This window comes from Diuraphis noxia, unplaced genomic scaffold (assembly GCF_037042655.1).
Source record: "Diuraphis noxia isolate RWA-SAM2 unplaced genomic scaffold, SU_Dnox_SAM2 contig0012, whole genome shotgun sequence".
NCBI lineage: Eukaryota > Metazoa > Arthropoda > Insecta > Hemiptera > Aphididae > Diuraphis > Diuraphis noxia.
This window is the reverse complement of record NW_028301722.1, coordinates 1,737,586-1,760,889: the sequence shown is the minus strand read 5'-3', so window position 1 is coordinate 1,760,889 and position 23,304 is coordinate 1,737,586. Positions and strand designations below refer to the sequence as shown.

Genomic DNA, 23,304 nt, shown 5'->3' with positions numbered 1-23,304 from the left:
CGTTCAGCTACAATAGCTGATCATATTTGTGTCTGAAAAATATAAAAAATATGAACATTCAACGCCCAATCATGTGTATACACAGTGTGTGCTACGTTACCGATTGCAAAAAAAAATGTCAAGGAGTACAAGACTTAGTGTTTGATTTATATCACTTGTTTCTTTGGTATTAATCTCAGCACTTCGAGACAGACATTTTTGAAATCAGCGTCCCAAGGTCGAGTAGAAAAAGTCTTTGTTGGGCAGAAAAGTTGAATACTGGAGTTTAAAAATATAAATAAAATTTTTTTTTACTAAAAAATACATTTATTTTTAGAAAATTAATTTTTTACCAGTCATTTTTTGCTCTAAATATCCTTCTGACCGCTTCGAGACCAACTTTTTATCGTTCAGCTGCAATAGCTGACCATATTTGTTTCTGAAAAATATAAAAAATATGAACATTCAACGCCCAATCATGTGTATACACAGTGTGTGCTACGTTACCGATTGCAAAAAAAAATGTCAAGGAGTACAAGACTTAGTGTTTGATTTATATCACTTGTTTCTTTGGAATTAATCTCAGCACTTCGAGACAGACATTTTTGAAATCAGCGTCCCAACGTCGAGTAGAAAAAGTCTTTGTTGGGCAGAAAAGTTGAATACTGGAGTTTAAAAATATAAATAAAATTTTTTTTTACTAAAAAATACATTTATTTTTAGAAAATTAATTTTTTACCAGTCATTATTTGCTCTAAATATCCTTCTGACCGCTTCGAGACAAACTTTTTATCGTTCAGCTACAATAGCTGATCATATTTGTGTCTGAAAAATATAAAAAATATGAACATTCAACGCCCAATCATGTGTATACACAGTGTGTGCTACGTTACCGATTGCAAAAAAAAATGTCAAGGAGTACAAGACTTAGTGTTTGATTTATATCACTTGTTTCTTTGGAATTAATCTCAGCACTTCGAGACAGACATTTTTGAAATCAGCGTCCCAACGTCGAGTAGAAAAAGTCTTTGTTGGGCAGAAAAGTTGAATACTGGAGTTTAAAAATATAAATAAAATTTTTTTTTACTAAAAAATACATTTATTTTTAGAAAATTAATTTTTTACCAGTCATTTTTTGCTCTAAATATCCTTCTGACCGCTTCGAGACCAACTTTTTATCGTTCAGCTGCAATAGCTGACCATATTTGTTTCTGAAAAATATAAAAAATATGAACATTCAACGCCCAATCATGTGTATACACAGTGTGTGCTACGTTACCGATTGCAAAAAAAAATGTCAAGGAGTACAAGACTTAGTGTTTGATTTATATCACTTGTTTCTTTGGAATTAATCTCAGCACTTCGAGACAGACATTTTTGAAATCAGCGTCCCAACGTCGAGTAGAAAAAGTCTTTGTTGGGCAGAAAAGTTGAATACTGGAGTTTAAAAATATAAATAAAATTTTTTTTTACTAAAAAATACATTTATTTTTAGAAAATTAATTTTTTACCAGTCATTATTTGCTCTAAATATCCTTCTGACCGCTTCGAGACAAACTTTTTATCGTTCAGCTACAATAGCTGATCATATTTGTGTCTGAAAAATATAAAATTTATGAACTTTCAATGCCCAATCATCTGTATATATAGTATGTGCTACGTTACTGATTGCCAAAGTGTAAAGAATAATGAAGGAATATTGTGACAATGACTCGTGGTACCACAGATTTCTAAGATATAGTTAAGTGGTATTGCAGAAACATGTAAATTAAAATATTATTACAATAATAATTAAATAGTATTTTATAGATGCTTGTAGGTATATAATCGAGTACCTACCACGGTTAAACTACATAGTAACTATATTAAACTATATTCCATTTTATGCATATGCTTTAGACTTATTTTACTTATATTAGACTCGAAATGGTTTATTCTGGTTCATCTAGTACACTAGGTGATGTATCAATAACATACCAGTTTATTCACCTCATAATATGATTCAGTTCAACTTAATTTAATTTTTTAGTGTTGAAGTTATCAATAAAATCCATATCTTGTTCATATTATCACTAATTAGTAATAAATCATTAGGTAATTTAACACAAACAAATTTAAGTTTAAGTTTAGGTCTAAATTATATATTTTTTTAAGGACCAACAATAATTTTAGTTTCTATATCTATAATCTATTATTATTAAGTTATACAGTAAATTTATAATCCCAACCAATCGTTTTCTTTTAAAGTATAACATCACAATAAAATTCTTTAAATTTATTTTTTTTAATTATTACAAGTTAAAACCAATACATTTTATTATTATTTTAAAGGTTGTGTTTGTTTTTTCATGCGATTAGTGGGTTATGGTTTGTGCTATCCCTAAGTTTGGGTTAGGAAAAAGCGCCATACAGCTTCTAATAACATAAGTAGTTGTAGATAGATATGATAGATGTTTAATATCATATTTTAAGTTTGTGGATAATGTTTTTACACATTCATCAAATGTAATTTTAAATAAAAATAAAGTACATCAACAATAGCAATCATATTAAATATTATAATATTATTATTATACATGTATCACATTTAACTATATGGTTATATATCATATTTTAAGTTTGTGGATAATGTTTTTACACATTCATCAAATGTGATTTTAAATAAAAATAAATTACATCAACAATAGCAATTGTATTAAATTTTATAATATTATTATTATACATGTATCACATTTAACTATATGGTTAAACCATTAGAGTATTTAAGTTAAAGTTTATAACATTTATTATGGTTGTTAAAAAAAATAAATAATAATAATAGGTAACCAACTCACCAATCCAATATCGTCCTGCAGCTTTCAAACTACAACATCTTCAGAGTCAGTAGTGATTTCTTCTAAACCATCATCTTTATCCAATCTGCTATCACTTTCAAACAAAAATGTAATTAAAGTTAATGGGTAAGTTTTTAATAAACACTCTGTGACATAATGGTAATAGTAATAGTTAATAAATATAATAGAGTTTTCATTTTGGAGTAACTATTTTTATAATACTATCATGACTTGTTTGTAACGATGCATCATTAAATACATTATCAATAGTAGTAACCTCTACATCATTTTGAACTTTCCACTGTCCAACAGTATTACTGACTACTTGTAAACAGTCTAAAAAAATAGAGTAAAAGTACTAAGTCAAAATACTAAGTCATATTCTTGAAATGATAATTTTTTTTTAATTGATTTGAAAATGTTACATAGAAAATAAATATTATAAATAAAAAAATTATAGTATTTAGTATTTACCAATATTGTCCAATATATCCGTCCCCTTATACAGGATTGAATAATAAATATGGCATACCTGAACAATATTCTCGCATATAAAAATTCACTCTTTGGATATTTTGGTAATTGAATGTTATCAAATATAAAACGTATTTATTTAAAAAAAATGTGATATCAAAACACGTGTACTATCATATTCAATAAATAAACAAACAAAACGTTTCGAATCAGTGTATACAGTTTACTCCCATGATAACAATTATTGATAATATTCCGATAATACGATTTTGCCCCGCATACGGTAATACTGTAATGTGTTCACTGTGTGTTTGTATCAGCAGCTGTAGCTGTTCGCTGGAGCAGAGAAAAGAGAGGGCCGCTGTTGCAGTATGTTGTACATATCGTAGTTTTAAGGTGCGGGTCGCGGGGTTTCCTGTTGCGCGAGCGTTAGTAGTGTTATCATTGTAGTTATTGCACAGATTATATGAAAACAGATAGTGCACTTCGATGTAAACAAAAAATGGTTGATAAGATCACCGCCAAGGTCTCCGCCGAAATCAATGTGACTATTTTAGCGGACTTAAAATATTTGAATTATACCGTATACTGGTGGCACACTTGATGGTGATATACTGATATAGTGATATCCATAAAATCAAAACATACAAAACCTCAAACAAATTTTTTAATTTTTCATTGAACACTCGTGTTTTAAAAATCTCAGTTTTTTCAAAATGACTTCTTGTGCAGTTAAATTTTGCAATAATAAAATGTCAAAAACCACAGACATTAGCTATTTTAGATTCCCAAGTGACTTATCGAGGTGAGTATTTAGGTTTATTATATAATTTTAATCTGTATATCTTATGATTTGTTGTGTTACTATTTTATTATATTCTATTATAGGTGTAAACAATGGATGGAAAAATGTCAAACATTACATTTGTTAGGAAAAGATCCTGCTTCTTTACAAAAGAGTTATAGAGTATGTGGTGTTCATTTTGAAGACCATATGTTTTTAAATCCCAGGAATAAGAACCGTCTTACAATGTCCAACAATATTTAGTGGTAAGACTTTTTGTTATTTAAATTAATATATTTTATACTAAATGGAAACTTCTAATTTGGTTTTGCTTTTGCTTATGCTTTTATGCTGCTGCTACACGGCTGAGAGATGCATATGGATTGTTCAGCTACTGTTACGGACCCATACTGTCCGTACTAAAAATTACCTATACATAAGGTTGTGCAATGACACATTTTCGTAAGTTTTAAATTAATACTGCATAAGAATCATGTATTGGAATACTCAGTCTTTCTGGGACCCCTCGTATGACGGAGTCGCCAGACGGTTAGGGATATCCACGACATTCAGAGGCAGGTCGTAACACCACTCAACATCTTTTATTGTAAGGTTATATTTTAAGCTTATATATTCTGTATTCATGCAAGTTCTATTTTAATAAACGTTAAATTACACTTGAACAACCACGACTTATTCATTTTCATATGTTGATGTATGAATCGACCTAGTCGGGATGCAACACTACTATAATTCTTCTCAGGAAATGATCTTTTGTTGCACCCCATTTTTTCCTTCTTTGTAAAATAAGTTAAACTGTAAAATTTCTAATTTGTTAAGTCTAAATTGTATTATCAAATTATATGATTTTTTTCAATGCGTTTGCCAATGCTTTGCAAATAAATAAACTACTTTATTATAAACAAAAAACTGTAATTTATAGCTGAAATATTATTGGAGAGAGAAAAAGAAAAGAAATTGGAGGAAGAAAAGGAAAGGTTAGAATTTGAGGCTCAGGCAGCAAGAGCATCATGTTCCAGTCCTTTTAGTGCAGAATCATCACATTCATTATCTTACAACGATTATACGAATTATCTATATTAAATCATCTATAGATAAATAAGTACTTACCATACAAGATTAATAATATTAAGTAATTTAAATTGTATTTAATTAAAAAAACATTTTTGTAAATTTTAATACTCTTTATGTAGGATTTGATTTATGTAATATGACAAACAAAATGACATTAATTAATTACTTGTACAATTAAGATTTAAATAATTTTAATTTTTTATTAATTTTCACTTTTCTTATGTTGTTTAAAAACTTGATATTGTTTTATAAATTATGAAGCATTAATTTTTAAGATTTATGTCTATTATTGTTATGAATTATATTTTAATTAACTGTGTATTTTTTATATTATTGTAATCTTTTATAAAAAAATATATGTTTTTACATGCTTAATTTGGTGTTTTTTCCAAAGAAATTTTATGGAAATGTTTACTCAACATTTTGGTGGAATCAGAATTTACCTATCGTATTTACTTTTAATGTTATTGTTTATAAACCACGTAAAACCTAATAATAAAGTAATTTCAAACATTAGTGTATCGAAATGACTCAAAATTGATTTTTTGAATACATTTTTTGTTCATTCGGTGTGTAATAACGCAAAAAGATTACACAACAAACAAAAAGATTTTGGTGAAATCAGGAATAACATATCTTTTGGTTTGGAAGAACTTATGACAAAAAATGAAATACCTACGTATAAAACGTGAGTAAGTTATCCAAATTTCAAAAATATTGTATGAATGTATATCAAATAAATTAGCATTGGCATTTGTGGTAACACTGATTTGGGCGGAAACCAATTAGAACACCGTATTCATTTTTTGCATTGCGTTATAGGAAGTGCACTATCTGTTTTCATATAATCTGTGGTTATTGTGCCACACCGCGTACTTCATCTCACTGTGGGCTATGATACTAACATTACTAACGGTGTGCGTAGTTCTAACTGTTTTATATCGTTTTATTTATATTTTTTTTACATACTTTCTTCCCGTTTTCTTTTCTTTTCTTTTCACATCTCGAGCATGATAGCTGGTGGTACAGTGTACGGCCACTGTCGCAGCCGTTATTCTTTTCTGAACAATATTCAACGCGCCTTTGTTTACGATATTTTGTTGTGTATCATTATTATTCACCAGTGGTTGTTGGTCTGGTTTTTTTTTGTATATTTGCACCGTATCAGCTTTGTAAGTATCACTGTCATTATATTATAAAATTATTAATCACCATTCCACAATTCAGGACTCCATCAAGACATACTCACAAAAAACACGTGACTTTTTTTTGGTGGTCGTTTCGTGAATCATGTGTTGCAGTGAATTATTCGTCTCAACTGGTGGCTCGTTAATCACACGTTCTTGGGATTGCCACAATTAATTATTATCTGATTGTATTTTTTTTTTTATTGTACAAGTGTGTGCGTCCCCAGACAGCAACATTCTGGTTCGAAGCCACTAATGGACACCATTTGACAGGTAACAGGCTGACGAGCATTATAAATGTACCTTGATTTAATGAAAAGTTTTGAAATTAGTTAAAGTCTTGGCTTAATTTATCATTGGTAACAACAAGTATAATTAATATTGTACAAAATTATAATTGTTTTAATTATATAACATTATTGAACTGCTTTGAAATATTTTATATACATAAGGTATCCAGAACATTTGAATTCAATATTTTAATATTTTTTAGCTACAACGTGTATATTATAATGATTCGATATAATTGATACATACATCATTATTTTTTTCTTTTACAATAATAATTTTTTTTTCAAGCATTTATAGAACAATTAATTTATACCCACTATTATGCGTTCAACGTTTTTGTTGTTAAATGATTAACAAATAAATTATAATATCAGAATTACACCATATTCCTCAGATGTATGTCTAATGATTTTATAGCAGTTACATAATAAAACAAATCACCACTCAACGTATCACTGAAAAAAAAATGAATTTTTACTTAAGATTATGATTTTATAAAAAATTAAAAAAATTGAATTTTAACATAATGTTATAATTTTGTAACAAATTAAAAATATTGGTTATTATAATATTAATATATTCATGATGAAATTATAAATGTATAGTAATAATTTAGTTGTTCCTTTGAAATGATATTATAATTAATGTAAAACAATATAATAAAATATATAATCATAGTATATAATATATATCAATATACCTTGATGTAATGGAAAGTTTTGAAATTAGTTAAAGTATTGGTTTGATTTATCATTGGTAACAACAAGTATAATTAATATTGTATAAAATTATAATTGTTTTAATTATATAACATTATTGAACCGCTTTGAAATATTTTATATACACTAGGTATCGAGAACGTTTGAATTCAATATTTTAATATTTTTTTTAGCTACAACGTGCATATTATAATGATTCAATATATTTGATACCTACATCATTATTTTTTTTCAATGTATCACTGAAAAGAAAAATGTATTTTTACATAAGATTATAATTTTATAACAAATTAAAAAAAATTTGAATTTTTACATAAGGTTATAATTTTGTGACAAATTAAAAATATTTCATAGCTATAATTATATTAATAGCTACAAAAACTCATCAGATTTCTTTCTGAAAAAATATAAAATTTATGAACTTTCAATGCCCAATCATCTGTATATACAGTATGTGCTACGTTACTGATTGCCGAAGTGTAAAGAATAATGAAGGAATATTGTGACAATGACTCGTGGTACCACAGATTTCTAAGATATAGTTAAGTGATATTGCAGAAACATGTAAATTAAAATATTATTACAATAATAGTTAAATAGTATTTTATAGATGCTTGTAGGTATATAATCAAATACCTACCACGGTTAAACTACATAGTAACTATATTATACTACATTCCATTTTATGCATAAGCTTTAGACTTATTTTACTTATATTAGACTCGAAATGGTTTATTCTGGCTTCATCTAGTACACTAGATGATGTATCAATAACATACCAGTTTATTCACCTCATAATGATTCAGTTCAGCTTAATTTAATTTTTTAGTGTTGAAGTTATCAATAAAATCCATATCTTGTTCATATTATTACTAATTAGTAATAAATCATTAAGTAATTTAACACAAACAAATTTAAGTTTAATTTTAGGTCTATATTATATTTTTTTTTACAGACCAACAATCATTTTAGTTTCTATATCTATAATCTATTATTATTAAGTTATACAGTAAAATTATAATCCCAACCAATCATTTTTTTATAGTATAACATCACAATAAAATAAAGGTTTGGTTTAGGAAAAAGTGCCTTACAGCTTCTAATAACATAAGTAGTTGTAGATAGATATGATAGATGTTTAATATCATATTTTAAGTTTGTGGATTATGTTTTTACACATTCATCAAATGTGATTTTAAATAAAAATAAATTACATCAACAATAGCAATCGTATTAAATATTATAATATTATTATTATACATGTATCACATTTAACTATATGGTTAAACCATTAAAGTATTTAAGTTAAAGTTTATAACATTTATTATGGTTGTTAAAAAAATAAATAATAATAATAGGTAAACAACCATAGATAATAAAGATATGGATAGGACATAACGGTCTTATAAGTGGGAATTATGGGGTACAATTGAGGCCAAATAAGTATACTTATGTCGAGTATCGACTATCAATATAAAAGCATTGATAAAAGAGCCTCAATTGCCTCTCCTCCGGGAACGCGGCCTCAAATATATTTAAGATAGGCGTAGCCTATCCATATCTTTATTATCTATGTAAACAACTCACCTCCATTATCGTCGCACGCACGCGTCGGACGATTATCACTTATCACACAGCAGTTGTTGTCAACAGCACCGCTGTGTCGCACGACACGAACTGATACATAACATACTGGGATGGTAGCAGGGGTACGACATTCCCTATCTTTTTATGTTAAATAAATGGGTGACCTTGGATGCCGCCAAGTGCCGCCGTGTTGGCCAAAAAGTTTTGATAAGAAATTAAACAATTTTGATTCTTGATAACAAATTAATTTATTTTCATGATTTTGTAAATATAATAATATACACAATAATTTTTGTTACATTTGAAACTTAAATTATAACTTATAACAAAGAACAAACCTTAAAATTTACTTATAATGACAATTTTGTCATTTTACATTTACTATACATGTGGTTTATTGTAAACAAAAATCGGTACCAACTTCAAGGTGGAGCCTCCAGTAATCCGATCATAACTTCAAGGCCGAGCCTCCACTATGTTATCACACGGCAGAGTGTCGTTTCTTGTTTGTTCTTTGATGGTAGGTACCCAACGTCCAACGTTTCAAACCTGGCATCCCTATCGTGATTATAACTATTTCTAACTTATTATTATAGTTAATGTATAATGATTCAATATAACTTACACTATGATTCTATATAAGTTTGAATTTTTATTGTTATGAGTGTAAATATTTTTGGGCGTATCGTATACGTTCAACGGCTATAGCTACGGTCTTAATATCTCTGATACCTCTTTTTGGCACCACCATTGCGTCATATTCTGGTGACCAGTTGTATGGCGAATCATCGACCAAAACTGCACATAATACACGTATTTCTGGGGCGAAATAATTGTGAAGGTAAAGGAGGTTTTTGCAGTTTTGCGTGTTTTTTTCGTCTTTGCTCAATATCAAATCAAATTTAAAATTCATTCTAGAAACGTACGTATCGACATGTAATGAATCACCGTGTGACCATAAAATAACGAAATGGAAATTTTCTCTAGCGCTGTTTAAAACACATTCATAGTTTTCTAAAAAATCATCACCACTTTCGTTTATCAACGTTTGATCCAGATCAATAACTATAACCGATACGTGTACAATTCTAGATATATGCATATATCTGCGTGTCGCCCAATTTATAGCCTCTATGATAGCTATAGGTAACATCGCTGTATCAGAACACCGATATACGGCAGTACTACATACTGATAGGTCATCTTCACCGTTCCATATAACAAAACGTGGTGCTTTGTCACTGACCGTGTGTATGTGTAATCCATTAGACTGTATTGTGTGAGATGTGTTCGAAGCATCGTTTAGTATTACATCATGTTCGTATTTATTATTCGAATTTGTGTTATATTTATGCGAATAATAACGTTCCAATAGTAAATCACATTCCTGCAGACGAGTAGAACCATCGACCATTAATATATGAGATGTGCATGTTGGCAGGTCTGCCGGAACATATATTTTATCATAAACCGTACGTAAGCGATGTTCAAAAGAATGATTTGTCGATTTTTTCATAAAAATTTGCGATTTAAAAGTTGGGTGTAAAACCAATGTAGGGCGCATTGTTGATTTGTTAATTTTGACCAGATATCTGATCACCGACGAGGAACACGTAAATAGTTTTTACAACGTCATTTACAAATTCATTTTTCGGTACAAATTTCGGCCAATTTCTATAAATCATTAAATTAATTTTATCACATTCTACATTAACAGGATCGATAAAACCCAAAGGCTGTGTCTCGGACATGGTCACGCCCACGGTGTTGATAGATTTTTTTAAATTAAAAGTGAAATATTTACGTGAGATGTCGTATTTCTGGGAGTTTATATTGAACGTTTTCCGTTCAACAACCGTTGGCCACATGATACCTTTATCGAGTTTACCCAATCCCATAGTTTTGAGAAAGAAATCCAACGCAGCGTTAGAGTTAATTTTAGAAATGTCCAACTCTGTGCCATATACCAACGGCATACCGTTTACTTTAGGGCTGTACACAGTGATTTTATCCAAAAGATGATTAACAGTGTCACCATATAATTCTTTAAAGAGATTTAGATACGTTTTTGGCATATTTTCTGGACCTATACACGGCGTAGTAAAATCTACGTAATTTTTTTGTAAATCGATCGGCGGTATCGTCACTTCATTTTTGTAATCAATTCTTATCCCGGTGTTCGGATATTCATCACATTTAAACTGTTCAGTTTTCGGATCGAAAGGCCAATATCGAACCATAGCCGGTCCCCAACGAAAACGTATGTTCGTATGTGGTTTTATTATAGAATTATCAGGATTCTTACACGTTTTGGTAGTTTCATCGTACACCTGTTCTGGCCACATTCGAAAATTAAACGAAAAATCAGTACCCCAAGAATAGTTATATTTCTTGTTCATGTTTTTATCCGAACATTTCAACTTGTGTTCAATCCCATCGGTACACCATATTTCACCTATTGTATATTTTATAATATCATCTTCGTACGTATATTTATTCGGGAAACAGTTAGGTACTTTGCAATATAACCAACCGTCCGTAACGGCTACGCCGAATTCACAAGTATTAACAACGGCCTTATCACCAGAACAAGATATATACGAGTTTTCGTCATTTGGCAATCGTGCTCCGTCCTTGTTGGTACATTGTGACTCTGACGTACATTCCGAACGTTTTACATTGAACTCGAATTTATCTTCACATTCACTAAGAACACTCTTGTAATTGGTACACAGGTAATATTCGTTTTTTTCCAATAGTTTCGAATATTCGTTTATGATAAATTGATGTTTGGAACCGTTCAATTTATCAACACATATGTCGTACGGTTTGCACGTTTTCGTAACTGGATCCACAAGAGTATTATCGGTACACGGTACTATGGTATAATCACCATTCTTGTTTAAACACTGTACGCGTAGTCTTGGATGTGTTTTGTTTTTAATTTTACCACCATAGTTGACTGATAACGTTCCACTCCCTAAACCATATGCACTTGGCGTTGACAACCCGTACATCTGCAATGCGTTAAACTGTTCGAGGTTCAGTAGTTTGATTTCGCCGACGTCGCCTTTGGAGCATAAAGGGTCAAGTTCGCAAGTAGGGGCGTCAAAGTTATTTGGACAGTTGAACGCTGTTGACGCGTTTATACCAGAAACTGAAAAACCGTTGTCTGTTTCTGTTATAATACCGTGTTTGTTTTCGTTCGATACGGTTGTTATTGGTTTACCTTGGCTGTTTATTGGGTAACTCTCGTACCGAGTTTCGATTTTACCGTCTACCGTTTTACTTGGGTATACGTTTTTAAAAGCGTTACGTCTATCAATCCAACCCATCGTGAACGCTACAACTGTCGGATCTTCTCTGCGGAGTCTGGTGTATATTACGTTTAAGTCGTTCGTGGTACGCGGTATCTGTACCGCGTATACGGTAACTAGAATAATAACGCAAACAGTCAACAGCGTAAGAAGTATCAAATCCATAGTTGTCCGTATGGTTACTATTTACAACAATGGAAAACCACACGTCAAATGAAGCGGAAACCGTGAATAATTTAAAATCACTTTTTGACGCCGATATTGTCCGCATCGATGTGACCCGAAGCCATGCTGGTTTGCAACAGTACGTTGGAAATATGTACGAAGACACAACAGAGAAAAACGTTGAAAACTCGAAACACGGCATTATTCACAGTGATGCTGTTACTCTAGTAGAATATGATTTTAATTTCGTAAAGCCGTACGTCAAGAGGAAATCAAATAATAAAAAATACCTATCGGAGACCTGGAAGTTGGGTTCTGGACTTTATAAAAATCTTGCTACAAAAATGTTTGAAGCAGTACCTATTGGCAACGAACTAGAGTTTTCTACTAAGGCGATATTTAAAAACATGGTGATTGAACATACCGGTATGTTTAACAAGGATTATACTCGTGAGTATTATGAATTTATGTGTAATCCGGAACTGATTATCGATACAGGGACAAAAAAGTACATACAACTTAACCAAATGACAAAAAAAAACATATCAAACGAGTCTTTTGAACGTGAATGCAGCATGTTGAAACTGCCTACGAGTCAGATTATTGTGCGTATTGACCGTCCTTCAGAAGGCGATGTCGATGACGTGACGGTAACTGGTAAATTACGCTTATTCCGTAAAAAATATGTTTACAAAGATTTAACCGATGTAACTGCATCTATTGCATACGAAACTGAGTTTCCTCAATTTATCGCTGAATTGTTTAAAAAAGAACCTATGAATATACCAGCAATCATTCGATTCGCTAAAAAAATTTATAGATCCCGTAGCTATTACATATATTTGACATACCGTAATACGATCTACAGATTTAGATTATGTTTTCGTCAGATTTTACATTACAATGGTGTAAATACGGGTAACGAAAACGTATCTGATATAACCACATCATACCCAGACTACGAATTAGACGTGGAATGTGAAGAAGTGATCGGATCGTATGTTTTTGGTAAACTGGCGTTGACGTGCCTTGATTATATCGCGTATCAATATAGTTTATACGAGAAATGTATTAAAGATTTGAGTTTTACTGGACCCATTTGGGAATCTTACAAGACACGTCTCGATCCGGAAACAATTGAAGCGTTTAAAACAACCTTGTGCGAAAACACAATAAACAGATGGAGAGTTCCGCTTGAAGTTGAAAGTAACGAGTATGATGATCTGGTGCTGTACGTCGGATTATCAAACATTGCCAAGTTAAATCCCGAAATTCAAAAAAAGTTGTATGAAAATACTAATATTATTGAAATGTTTAATAATTTAAAAAAAATAATAATATAATTTAATCATTGTATAACTATTCGGGAATATTTGTGTAATTATTATTATATTTACAGTAATGGATTATGCTGTTAATACGCCTGTAGTAAAAATATTTATAATGATATTGATTGTTTTGTGTTTTATTTTATTCCATCAAATATACATATTATCGTTCAACATATCATACAATGAAAATGGTAAAAAAAAACGCATGATAAATTTACCATCATTAGACGATCCGGTAAGTCGATTTAAACACGACTGTGGTGTGGAATTGATTTATAGTATTCACGACTATCAGTGTGAAACACTATGTCAAGGTCCCATTAAATTTTACTCGAAGAACGGCGCCTGCGTTAATACTGCTATACGCAACATTAATGAATTAACCGTGACGAATAATTGTGATCCTAAATTGGGTGTATTACCGTATATTGTTGGAGATACTCAATTCGGCACTGTTCGTTTGCAATGTTTAAGTGTTGACCCGGGCGTACAGCCTGACGATGTGTTTAAACCCAATAAAATTTTGCTTGGCGGTTCTGTAACTATTAACTACCTTGAAAAATTTCCCACATACGCAGATGGTGTCTGTAACGAACCAAACAATGTAATAGTATCTATACCCAATACACGCACTATACGGTCTACCGGTGTATGTGTACCAGAAGCATTTAGAAAAATGTTAAGTTATTGAAATACACGACACTTGTTTTTTGTCTGTCGAAAACCAAGCATTGATATTTACTAATGTAAAGTAATACTAGTTATAGTGTTGATCTTCATTCATTCGTTATTTCATATAACTACTATTGTAACTTAATATTTTGTGTTTTTTTTTTAAACTTTACATATATATATATTACCCTTATATTTACATAGTATAGATCGATCATACTTGATAATATGTTTATGTCGTAATATAAAGACCACGTGGAATCTATTTTTTTACCATGAACGTTAATAATCATAATTATGCTAAAATCACCAGGGACCAAAGCCCAACTAACAACACGATCAATTATTGTAATTTATCTATAAAAAGAACCGTGCAATGTAGATCTACATTAAACCGCGAGCGGATTCCTGTACCGATGCAGAAGTTCTCACAACCATTACCAACGTTGCCACCCAAAACTCGACGTCATACTCAACCGATACAACTAACTACGCATACACGATCTACAACGCCAAGTCCACCGAGACGGTATATTCAACCGATGGTACTAAATCAGTCAAACACACGGCTGGATGACCGGGAATCGACACACTCACGTCATGCCGATAACTGTTATGAGAAGCTCTATAACACTAGTAGTAACTATGAAAATTTTAATACGTTATTGGATTTGGAAACACGCGTACACGAACTTGAACGTGAATTAATGAATTTACGAAATGAAAGTACGAATAAATTGCAAAAATTGTATCAAGAAAATAGGAGATTAACACAAGAATATAAAAATGAAATTTATAGGATAACTAACGATAAAGATAAAACGATTGAAAATCTAAAACGTCATGTCGACTTGCAGCGTACACGGTTAATTATTCATGAAAAATTAGAAACGTTAGATTCGTCTGATTATTGTAGGCATTCAAAAATAGACAATCCACTATCGGAAAAATCACGTACAGGATTACGAGTGGTTAAAAACCTGTCGGAATTAGATACTCTGCGAGAAACACATGATACGTTATTAGGCAAATTACGTGTATTCAGTGGTATTTATAAACTTCAAGAATTGAAAATAAAAGAATCAACTCACACTTTGGATACGCTTGTGGCGTATATTCGGAACAAAGATCCGAAATTGTACCAAAAATTTATTAAAAACGACTATGTTGAAGATTCAAGAAAAGAATACGTACTAATCGTACTGATGAAAACTGGTAATGTCCGCGTGTACAAACAGAAACTATACACGCTTATTTACGAACTCATAGTGAATTCGACAACTATTTTAGACATCGAATCGTGGTATGTTTTGACGAGACGTTTAGATCTTCGGTTGGCAGATATGAAACAATCACTGTTAACTAAATATAACGAATTCGATTTTAATAAATCAATAGGTGTGACTACGTTGACCGCTTCTTTTATTGAAATCAAATTCTGTAGTTATAATTATGAATTACGCACGCCCATAAATATAAACGATATCGATTCAGATACGCAGTCATTCTTTAAGAAATCTCACTTGACCAAATTGAATGTCACAGTTCTACAAGAATTATTCATTAAGGGAATTAATTTATTTGGGGTATTGTCAGCGGACGGTGAATCAAAAAATGTTACGAAATCGGAAACCGGACAGCACCAACACGTCCCACGGAGCGCATCCGGAATTGACGCTAGTGCAGAATTGTACTCGATTATACGTAAATTATATGAAACCTATATAGATGGAATAAGATAAAAACACGGTATCACAGTACGACACGATATCCTCAATATTATAAATCAATAAAAATACGAGTATATCGAATAGTTTTTTTTATTTACAAAATATATCATAAACATTACATGTATTTTTTTTATACGACACGTTTATATTTTTTTATCTTCGTGATATGGGTAATTTTTAATTTATTCTTCATCACAATGTAAACACACGTACATTGTACGTCGTACAACATAATATTATTATATACCGTATCGACATTTTTCCATTCGTATACAGTATAACATTAGTATGTGTAGTGTGTACGGAAATGTATATATTTTATCATTTGAAATAGAAAGAAAAGAAAACAATTATTATTCCAATAACGTATAATTCATATTATGTATTATAATTATCATTATGTTTTGTAATATAAAAAAATAATTAATATTTAAAAAAAAAATATATATATATATACAATAACTCACATGTCAAACGACACGTTTACATTTTTTTATCTTTGGAATATAATTCGTCTTGGTGTTTAGCAAACCTTCGGTAACCGTAGGTTTCTTATGTCTGCATACCTTATGATCACGACAGAATTCTGGGGAATTCGAACATTTTCTACACTGTGCGCATGTTTTACATAGCCGATTTTCTTTTACCATACTCTCGACAACACTGTCATTGTTGGATCCCAACATCAGGTATATATCTCCCCACGGTATTTGTCGGATGCAGTACGTGTTTTTAGGTTTTATAAGTTTTTCGAGTTTTGAAGATCCCGATATATCGTCCCGTGTTAAGACCGATACTCGTACACAATATGGCAAACAAGTGCATGCGCATTCCTTAGCGATACGTAAGTAGACGTATCTTGGCCACACACGCTGTGTGTTTAATCGACACAACGAATGTCCACCAATGTCGAAATCGTGAATTGTCTTTTTTTCACATACATCCTCACCGCCAGGGTCTGGCGTGTGTCGTTCCATATCCTTCGTGTTGGGTTTGTTCGATATCGATAAGCGTGGCCGTAGCCGTAGGAACATAGTGGGTAAGAATCCATAATAAATACACAAATTACCACCAATATCACACTCCTTGTAATGATAAGCCAGTATTTGACCTCCAGTAACTCGCGATCGTAGTATGTCGCGTGTGATCAATGATCTCGAAAAAGTCTGTATGTGGGCAGCGTGTATCCAGTGTCTTTCCAATTTTTCACGTATGGATTTTGGTACACACCTAACGCTATTGTTTGAGGACATGTTTATTGCGGTCTTGGCCATATCTTCCATGCCGATGGTGGCGGTGTCGATTTTTTTCGAGATTTTTAATTCCGGAAACGGCGTAGAGACCGAACTTTGAACAGTAGATTTAACTTCGGTGTTTGTGGTCGTACGTTTCAATCCGCGGTTATGTATTTTTCGGGGCTGCTGTTGTTCTATAAATTGAGTTATGTCAAAATTACTCAAAATAGTATAATCATCCATATCCGTGACGAATGTAGGCGAGGTTGGCATTACGAAATCATATTCACGTATACGTATACGAGCACTATCGTACGAACCACTTTTCAGATAGTGTTTATTCGTTACTTCCATGACGGGTATCAGATTTCTTTGAATATATCGGTTGTACGTTTGAAACACTCCACAGACACGGTTTCTACAGCGAATTTCGGGTGCGTGGTTTCGTAATTTTGTAAAAATCGGAATAGTATAACTGATTCTGCGGCGTGCGATGTGGGGTTGTCTATGTCTTTCAGCAGTGTGTCGAATTGAACGAAACCAACTCTACGAACGTTTTCGAAGATGTGTTTAGGAAACGGTTTATACAGTCTACGCGATTTACAAAATAATAAGAACGCTCGACGTAAACACTCTATGCGGTCAGTCTCTGTATTATTTACATGTTCACAAGTGCACACGTTATCGGTCGGTGACAATGACATAACTGCACTATATAGCGCTATATTAAATGCTTATATACACAGTTTTTTTTTGGATTATGTAAAAAATATATATTATAGAAAATACTGTTAATCTCGGTATGGTTATAAACTCACAATTACAGTGGATATTTATAATGAAACGATATACATGTACATGTTTTTTTTTTGGTACGGTGATTTGTTTTTTTTATAACATATCGCTGTGGTTGGTCATTGAATGTCGACAGTTACACCATACGCCATCCAACTTGATGTTTAATATTTCACCCAACACATTTTTCCCGTAGACGTAGGTCCTCTGATCGACTTTATACCCCAAAACAGTGACTGCGTTTGGCGCCATTTGAAAATCGAAGATAAGATTACACTTTTTTAAAATTGTATATATAATATTGCATAGGTGATTTTTCACTATCAGTACTAATCTCTTTATAGAATTGTTTCGGTTTAAAAATCGAATTAACGGATTTATGTCATATCCAGAGTTCAAACTCAGTACAAATGTTTCCACGTTGCAGTCTAAAATCTTAGAATCCAACAATCGGGCCACCGATGGATTATAAACGGTCGATAGGTGTCGTAATTTAACAATTTTGAACACCGAACATACAATTTTAAACCATCTTTCTGGTAAGTCCCAATTTTCTTGCATATGTACGATATGGCAATCAAAAAATACATGAAACCATACATCTGGAAATTGTTCAGACAAATTACTATTAATACTACAAGCCAAAGTGTTGTAGATTCCAAATTTAGGACCGTGTTTAAAAAAACCCAACACGTTATACCATCTGGAAAGATTATTCTTCGTATTTTCAGTTACATTGGCTGCTTCAAACATTTTCAAATATTTTGCTATTTTGAAACGAATATCGAACGGTAAAAATGACACTATACGTTCTTGTATTTCTTCAGGCAATGAGCGTATATCGGATTCAAGCTGTTTAAAATCGACGTTGTACGGTGGTGTTCTAGTATCTTTGGGAATCGGTCTTGAACGCTGTTTACCAATTTTTCGCTTTCTCGTGAAATTTGTGTAAATTATCAATTCTTCATGGTTGAGTACGCGATCATTAAGATTAAGCAAATTGTCACGAGGTGCTATACCGACTAAATCAAAAACATCTTTCCATATATTAATACAGTATCCATGATTTCTGCATAAGATCGTTAGTGGGTATTTACTTTGATTTATATTGAACATTAAAGTCATTGAGTTTTTCTGAAATTGATATTTAAAATTACAATTACATTCACGCACCAATGTCAACATAATACGACTGTTTGCCGTTTGTTGGCGTATAAGCACTTTTTGTAAAATATTTATATTTCTGTTTATATAATCAATTAATTCCTTTATGTTTGTAGAAGAAGTCATATGCACGGACAATGTTGTTAATCGACCGTCCAAAATACCGGAACCCAATAAAGACATTGTAAAATTACCTGAATTTTGAAATATCAAGTGTTCTGTGGTTATACTCCCACAATCATCGACCAATAACTGAAGATATTCTAAAAAGCGTCTATAGGTGTTTTCGAACATATTTTTATCTGCAGCTTCTAGTGGGGTATCGAAATAAACCACTCCGATACGGTGATTCATCAAAACATACAGTAGACTATTTGTTGAATCTTTTACTATCACCGACCCCAAACCTGGTATAATTTCCAGTGACGTTTTTTCGATTTTTGATCGCTCAACTGACTGTTTACGTTTCATTATGTTAAAACACCGTTGATAATACGCACGTTACAATTTAGACAATTTTTAATATATTATACGAAATTTATATTTCTAATACCAAACATTCACACAACACCATTACACATAGATATGATGCGTATGATCTTGGTTTGTTTAATATATACACAAACACACACACACACACACAAATAAATTTTCTAACCCCACCCTATCTACTCAAGGTGTTTTATCTGCCCCCCTTTTTTTCCCTCCCTTTAGATATCTACAATGATTCCATTGTCCATCGACGACCCGACACTAAACAGTCCGTTTCAGTCATACGTCCCATACGCCCTTACGTTGTCCGAGTTGTATAATACACAGTGTTTAATATTATTACGATATTGATTACACATTCACACGATGTATAAGTGCGAGCAATGTTCTTCGGCTTTTAGTCGTAAGGGCAATTTGGTTAGACATGGAAGAACTCATACCGGTTTGCGTTTCCCGTGCACTATTTGTCCTTTCACGTTCGCTTACAAAACTAATTTGACTCGACATTAGAAAAAGATTCATGGTATGGATTTTTTTTCTTAATAAAATATATTATTGAATAAATATTAATTTATTTCCAAGATGTTGTTGTATGTTAGTACAGTGATATACGGATACATATTATACGTATATGTATTTGTATATATATAATTTGTATAATCTACTGATTTTTTTTATTAAGATACGACAGTAAAACGCGTATCCGCAGCCAACACCGATTCAGCTGCTGCGGCCAAAAAGGAGGTTATGGAATTTGTACAGTCCCCAGGATTCGTTGAAACTGTTGAAAGGATCACCAGCATACCAACTATTATCGACTATTATTACTATTATTACTATTATTACTATTATTACTATTATTACTATTATTACTATTATTACTATTATTACCAACTATTATTAACTATTAATTATTATTAACTATTACTATTAGCTTTGTAAATTAAAAAACGCTTTTTTTTCGGTATATTGTTGTTTTACAAAAACCTATACCTAAGTGTAACAATATCTACCAGAGGAACTATGATGGTGCGTGGTTTTATAAAAAATATAAGAATAAAAAAATAACGGTTGGTCATACGGGGTGATTCACGAGGCGTAAAACACTCATTATTTCGGGTAATTTTTTACGCCTCGTGAATCACCCTGTATACCACACAAAGCGATAAATAATCCTACACTGTTGTAAAATGGTCAGTCACAATCTTCACAGTACACGGTATCGTATATAAGGTTTCGTTAAGATCTCTGTATACGCATCTTTGCAGTTTTTCTCCACAATGTTTGGTGGTGACGATGAGTCTCCGTTGTTTCTAACCAACAAGCTCGTTGTCAAGCCTTTGGAATATAGAATATACGATTATCAATTACGAGATCATTTCCTGTCGGTTGGGACCATATACGTACGTAAATGTTCGTGTACAAATCACACTCATCAGAGGCAACCGTGTTTGTTGAGTAACGATCCAGCGTGTAAAAAATGTGATAGTCCGTACGATTTGTTGGTACGCTATCCGACATTGATGTTTCACGCAAAAGAGCTACAAACATGTAGGCTATTCGAGTGTTGTACTCACATACACTATCCGCCGTGCAACAGGTGTATCGGGTGTAAGACTGGTGGCACGTGTATGATCACCGAACCGTTTGATTGTAATTTTACGACCAGCGCCGTCTGTAGGGGGCCTGCTCAAGGCGGTACTATGCACAGCGCAAGACTTGTTGAATATGATTTATCGGAACATTTGTACGAAACACGTGTTGCGTTATTTTTTTTTTGCAAGACACACATACACAAACACACAGTGACCGATACGGACAACGCTGTTTTAGTTGATAACATACAAACCCATCCGATATGTTACATACAGACACATCGTTGCTGCGACGATGCCGTACATGTTACAAATTTTAATAAATCATTCGCCATAGTCGCAGGTACTAAAGAATTTATTATCTATGACCCGTCTTTGTGGAGGGAACAATCCACAAATCATTTCGCGTCACTGGTACGAGCGTTCATATCCGTACCTCATGCGATATCTGATCGTTATAGTCGATTTGAATCTTCAAATTTCAAAGTTTCAAACATTAAACGCTACAAGAGTGGTAAGCAATCTATCGTCCGTACAGCTATAACTGGTTTTGAAACTCGAGGGATCTATCAAACTGCTACTATATCGTGTGAATTACCTCAAAACATCATAGTTTTACCACAACGTATATGGGACTTGATGGTGGACGAATACGATCTTTCTCTAGTATGCGTTAAACGCGATCCGTGCATAAAACCCACGTGTATGTTTGTATGCAGAGCGATACGTAATACTGATCCCGACATAGATGTCATTGTTATTAACGATTCGATTGCCAAACCGATGAATCAAGATCAAGAAGGTGATAAGAACGCGATATACGCTTTGCCGAAATACACGAACAAACAGTACAACCGTTATGAAACTTTTTTACATAAAATATCAAAATTTGAGATAGCTAGAGCGTATCTGGAAACAAAAACATTAATTGCGCTTCCTAGGTATTCATTTAGTGAGAACTCTAGGTTGCTGATACATCGCAATGTCGATTGGTTAAAAAAAAACAGTGAATTTTTCCGGAGGACGTATTCCAACGGTTTAGAGTAAGTATACCCAAAAAAACAGCTTTGTTTTTGGGATGTTGTGTTATTAAGTTGGTTTTTTTTTGAGCATTTATCATTACATTTTTTCATTCGTATTACAGTTATATGATCGATGCTGGTTGCGGATACTTGACAGCTGAATATGGTGATTTTTGCGAAAAATTGAGACACCTGAACGCGCACTCAAATAGTTATTGTGTGACTATAGATGATTATTTACGTCGAACGGATCTAATACCAAGCATAGTGGCGTCGGGCGCTAAAGGGCATGATGAAACTATGGAGATGTTTTTCGATAAGCTCAACGATCATAATAACCGGTTGTCCAGCACTCAAGTCGAATCGTCAATAGAACAAATGAATCGGTACATATCTTCTGGTCAAAAAATCAGACACACGGGCCGCGAACAATTCGTACTGGTATATTGCGAGGGCGAGTTAAAATGTTCATTTGGAACGTTGTTTCTAAACACAAAACCGTACGCTGATTTTAAACCTTTTTTTTCAGCGTTTACCCTTATGTTTAACGAAGCTTCGCTGAACGAATGTCTTAAAGATTTATTATCCACTGAATTTGAATAATCAATAACGTATTTGATATATTTACGAAATGTTTTATTATTGTGTTAATAATGTTATCCATGTTAATTACATGGATAAAAATTTATAAATATAACATTTTTATAACATTTTGCATTATGTTCATCTGTTTACAAAAAAAAAAAAAAATAATAATATCATGGTTCAACATGAACACAACTTATAAAATAATCTAGAGATTGACCTTTCTGTTGGAATGTGTGTGTGTGTGTGTG

At 32.2% G+C, this 23,304-nt stretch overlaps 2 protein-coding genes and 1 pseudogene across 3 annotated transcripts; 2 read left to right on the top strand and 1 right to left on the bottom strand.

The window, feature by feature from the left end:
- The first annotated feature begins 3,914 nt into the window (after positions 1-3,914).
- On the top strand, positions 3,915-5,541 carry LOC149054064 (52 kDa repressor of the inhibitor of the protein kinase-like; annotated as a pseudogene). Its single transcript, XR_016192345.1, has 3 exons — positions 3,915-4,092; positions 4,176-4,337; positions 5,015-5,541. The product of XR_016192345.1 is annotated as a 52 kDa repressor of the inhibitor of the protein kinase-like (transcript).
- Positions 5,542-9,608: 4,067 nt separating this feature from the next.
- Positions 9,609-10,364, bottom strand: LOC149054063 (uncharacterized). The gene has a single exon (XM_089230665.1). The coding sequence runs from the start codon at positions 10,362-10,364 to the stop codon at positions 9,609-9,611; it is 756 nt and encodes a 251-aa protein (XP_089086791.1).
- Positions 10,365-21,131: 10,767 nt separating this feature from the next.
- Positions 21,132-23,071, top strand: LOC149054062 (uncharacterized). Its single transcript, XM_089230664.1, has 2 exons — positions 21,132-22,489; positions 22,591-23,071. The coding sequence occupies exons 1-2, from the start codon at positions 21,132-21,134 to the stop codon at positions 23,069-23,071; spliced, it is 1,839 nt and encodes a 612-aa protein (XP_089086790.1).
- The last annotated feature ends 233 nt before the right edge of the window (positions 23,072-23,304 follow it).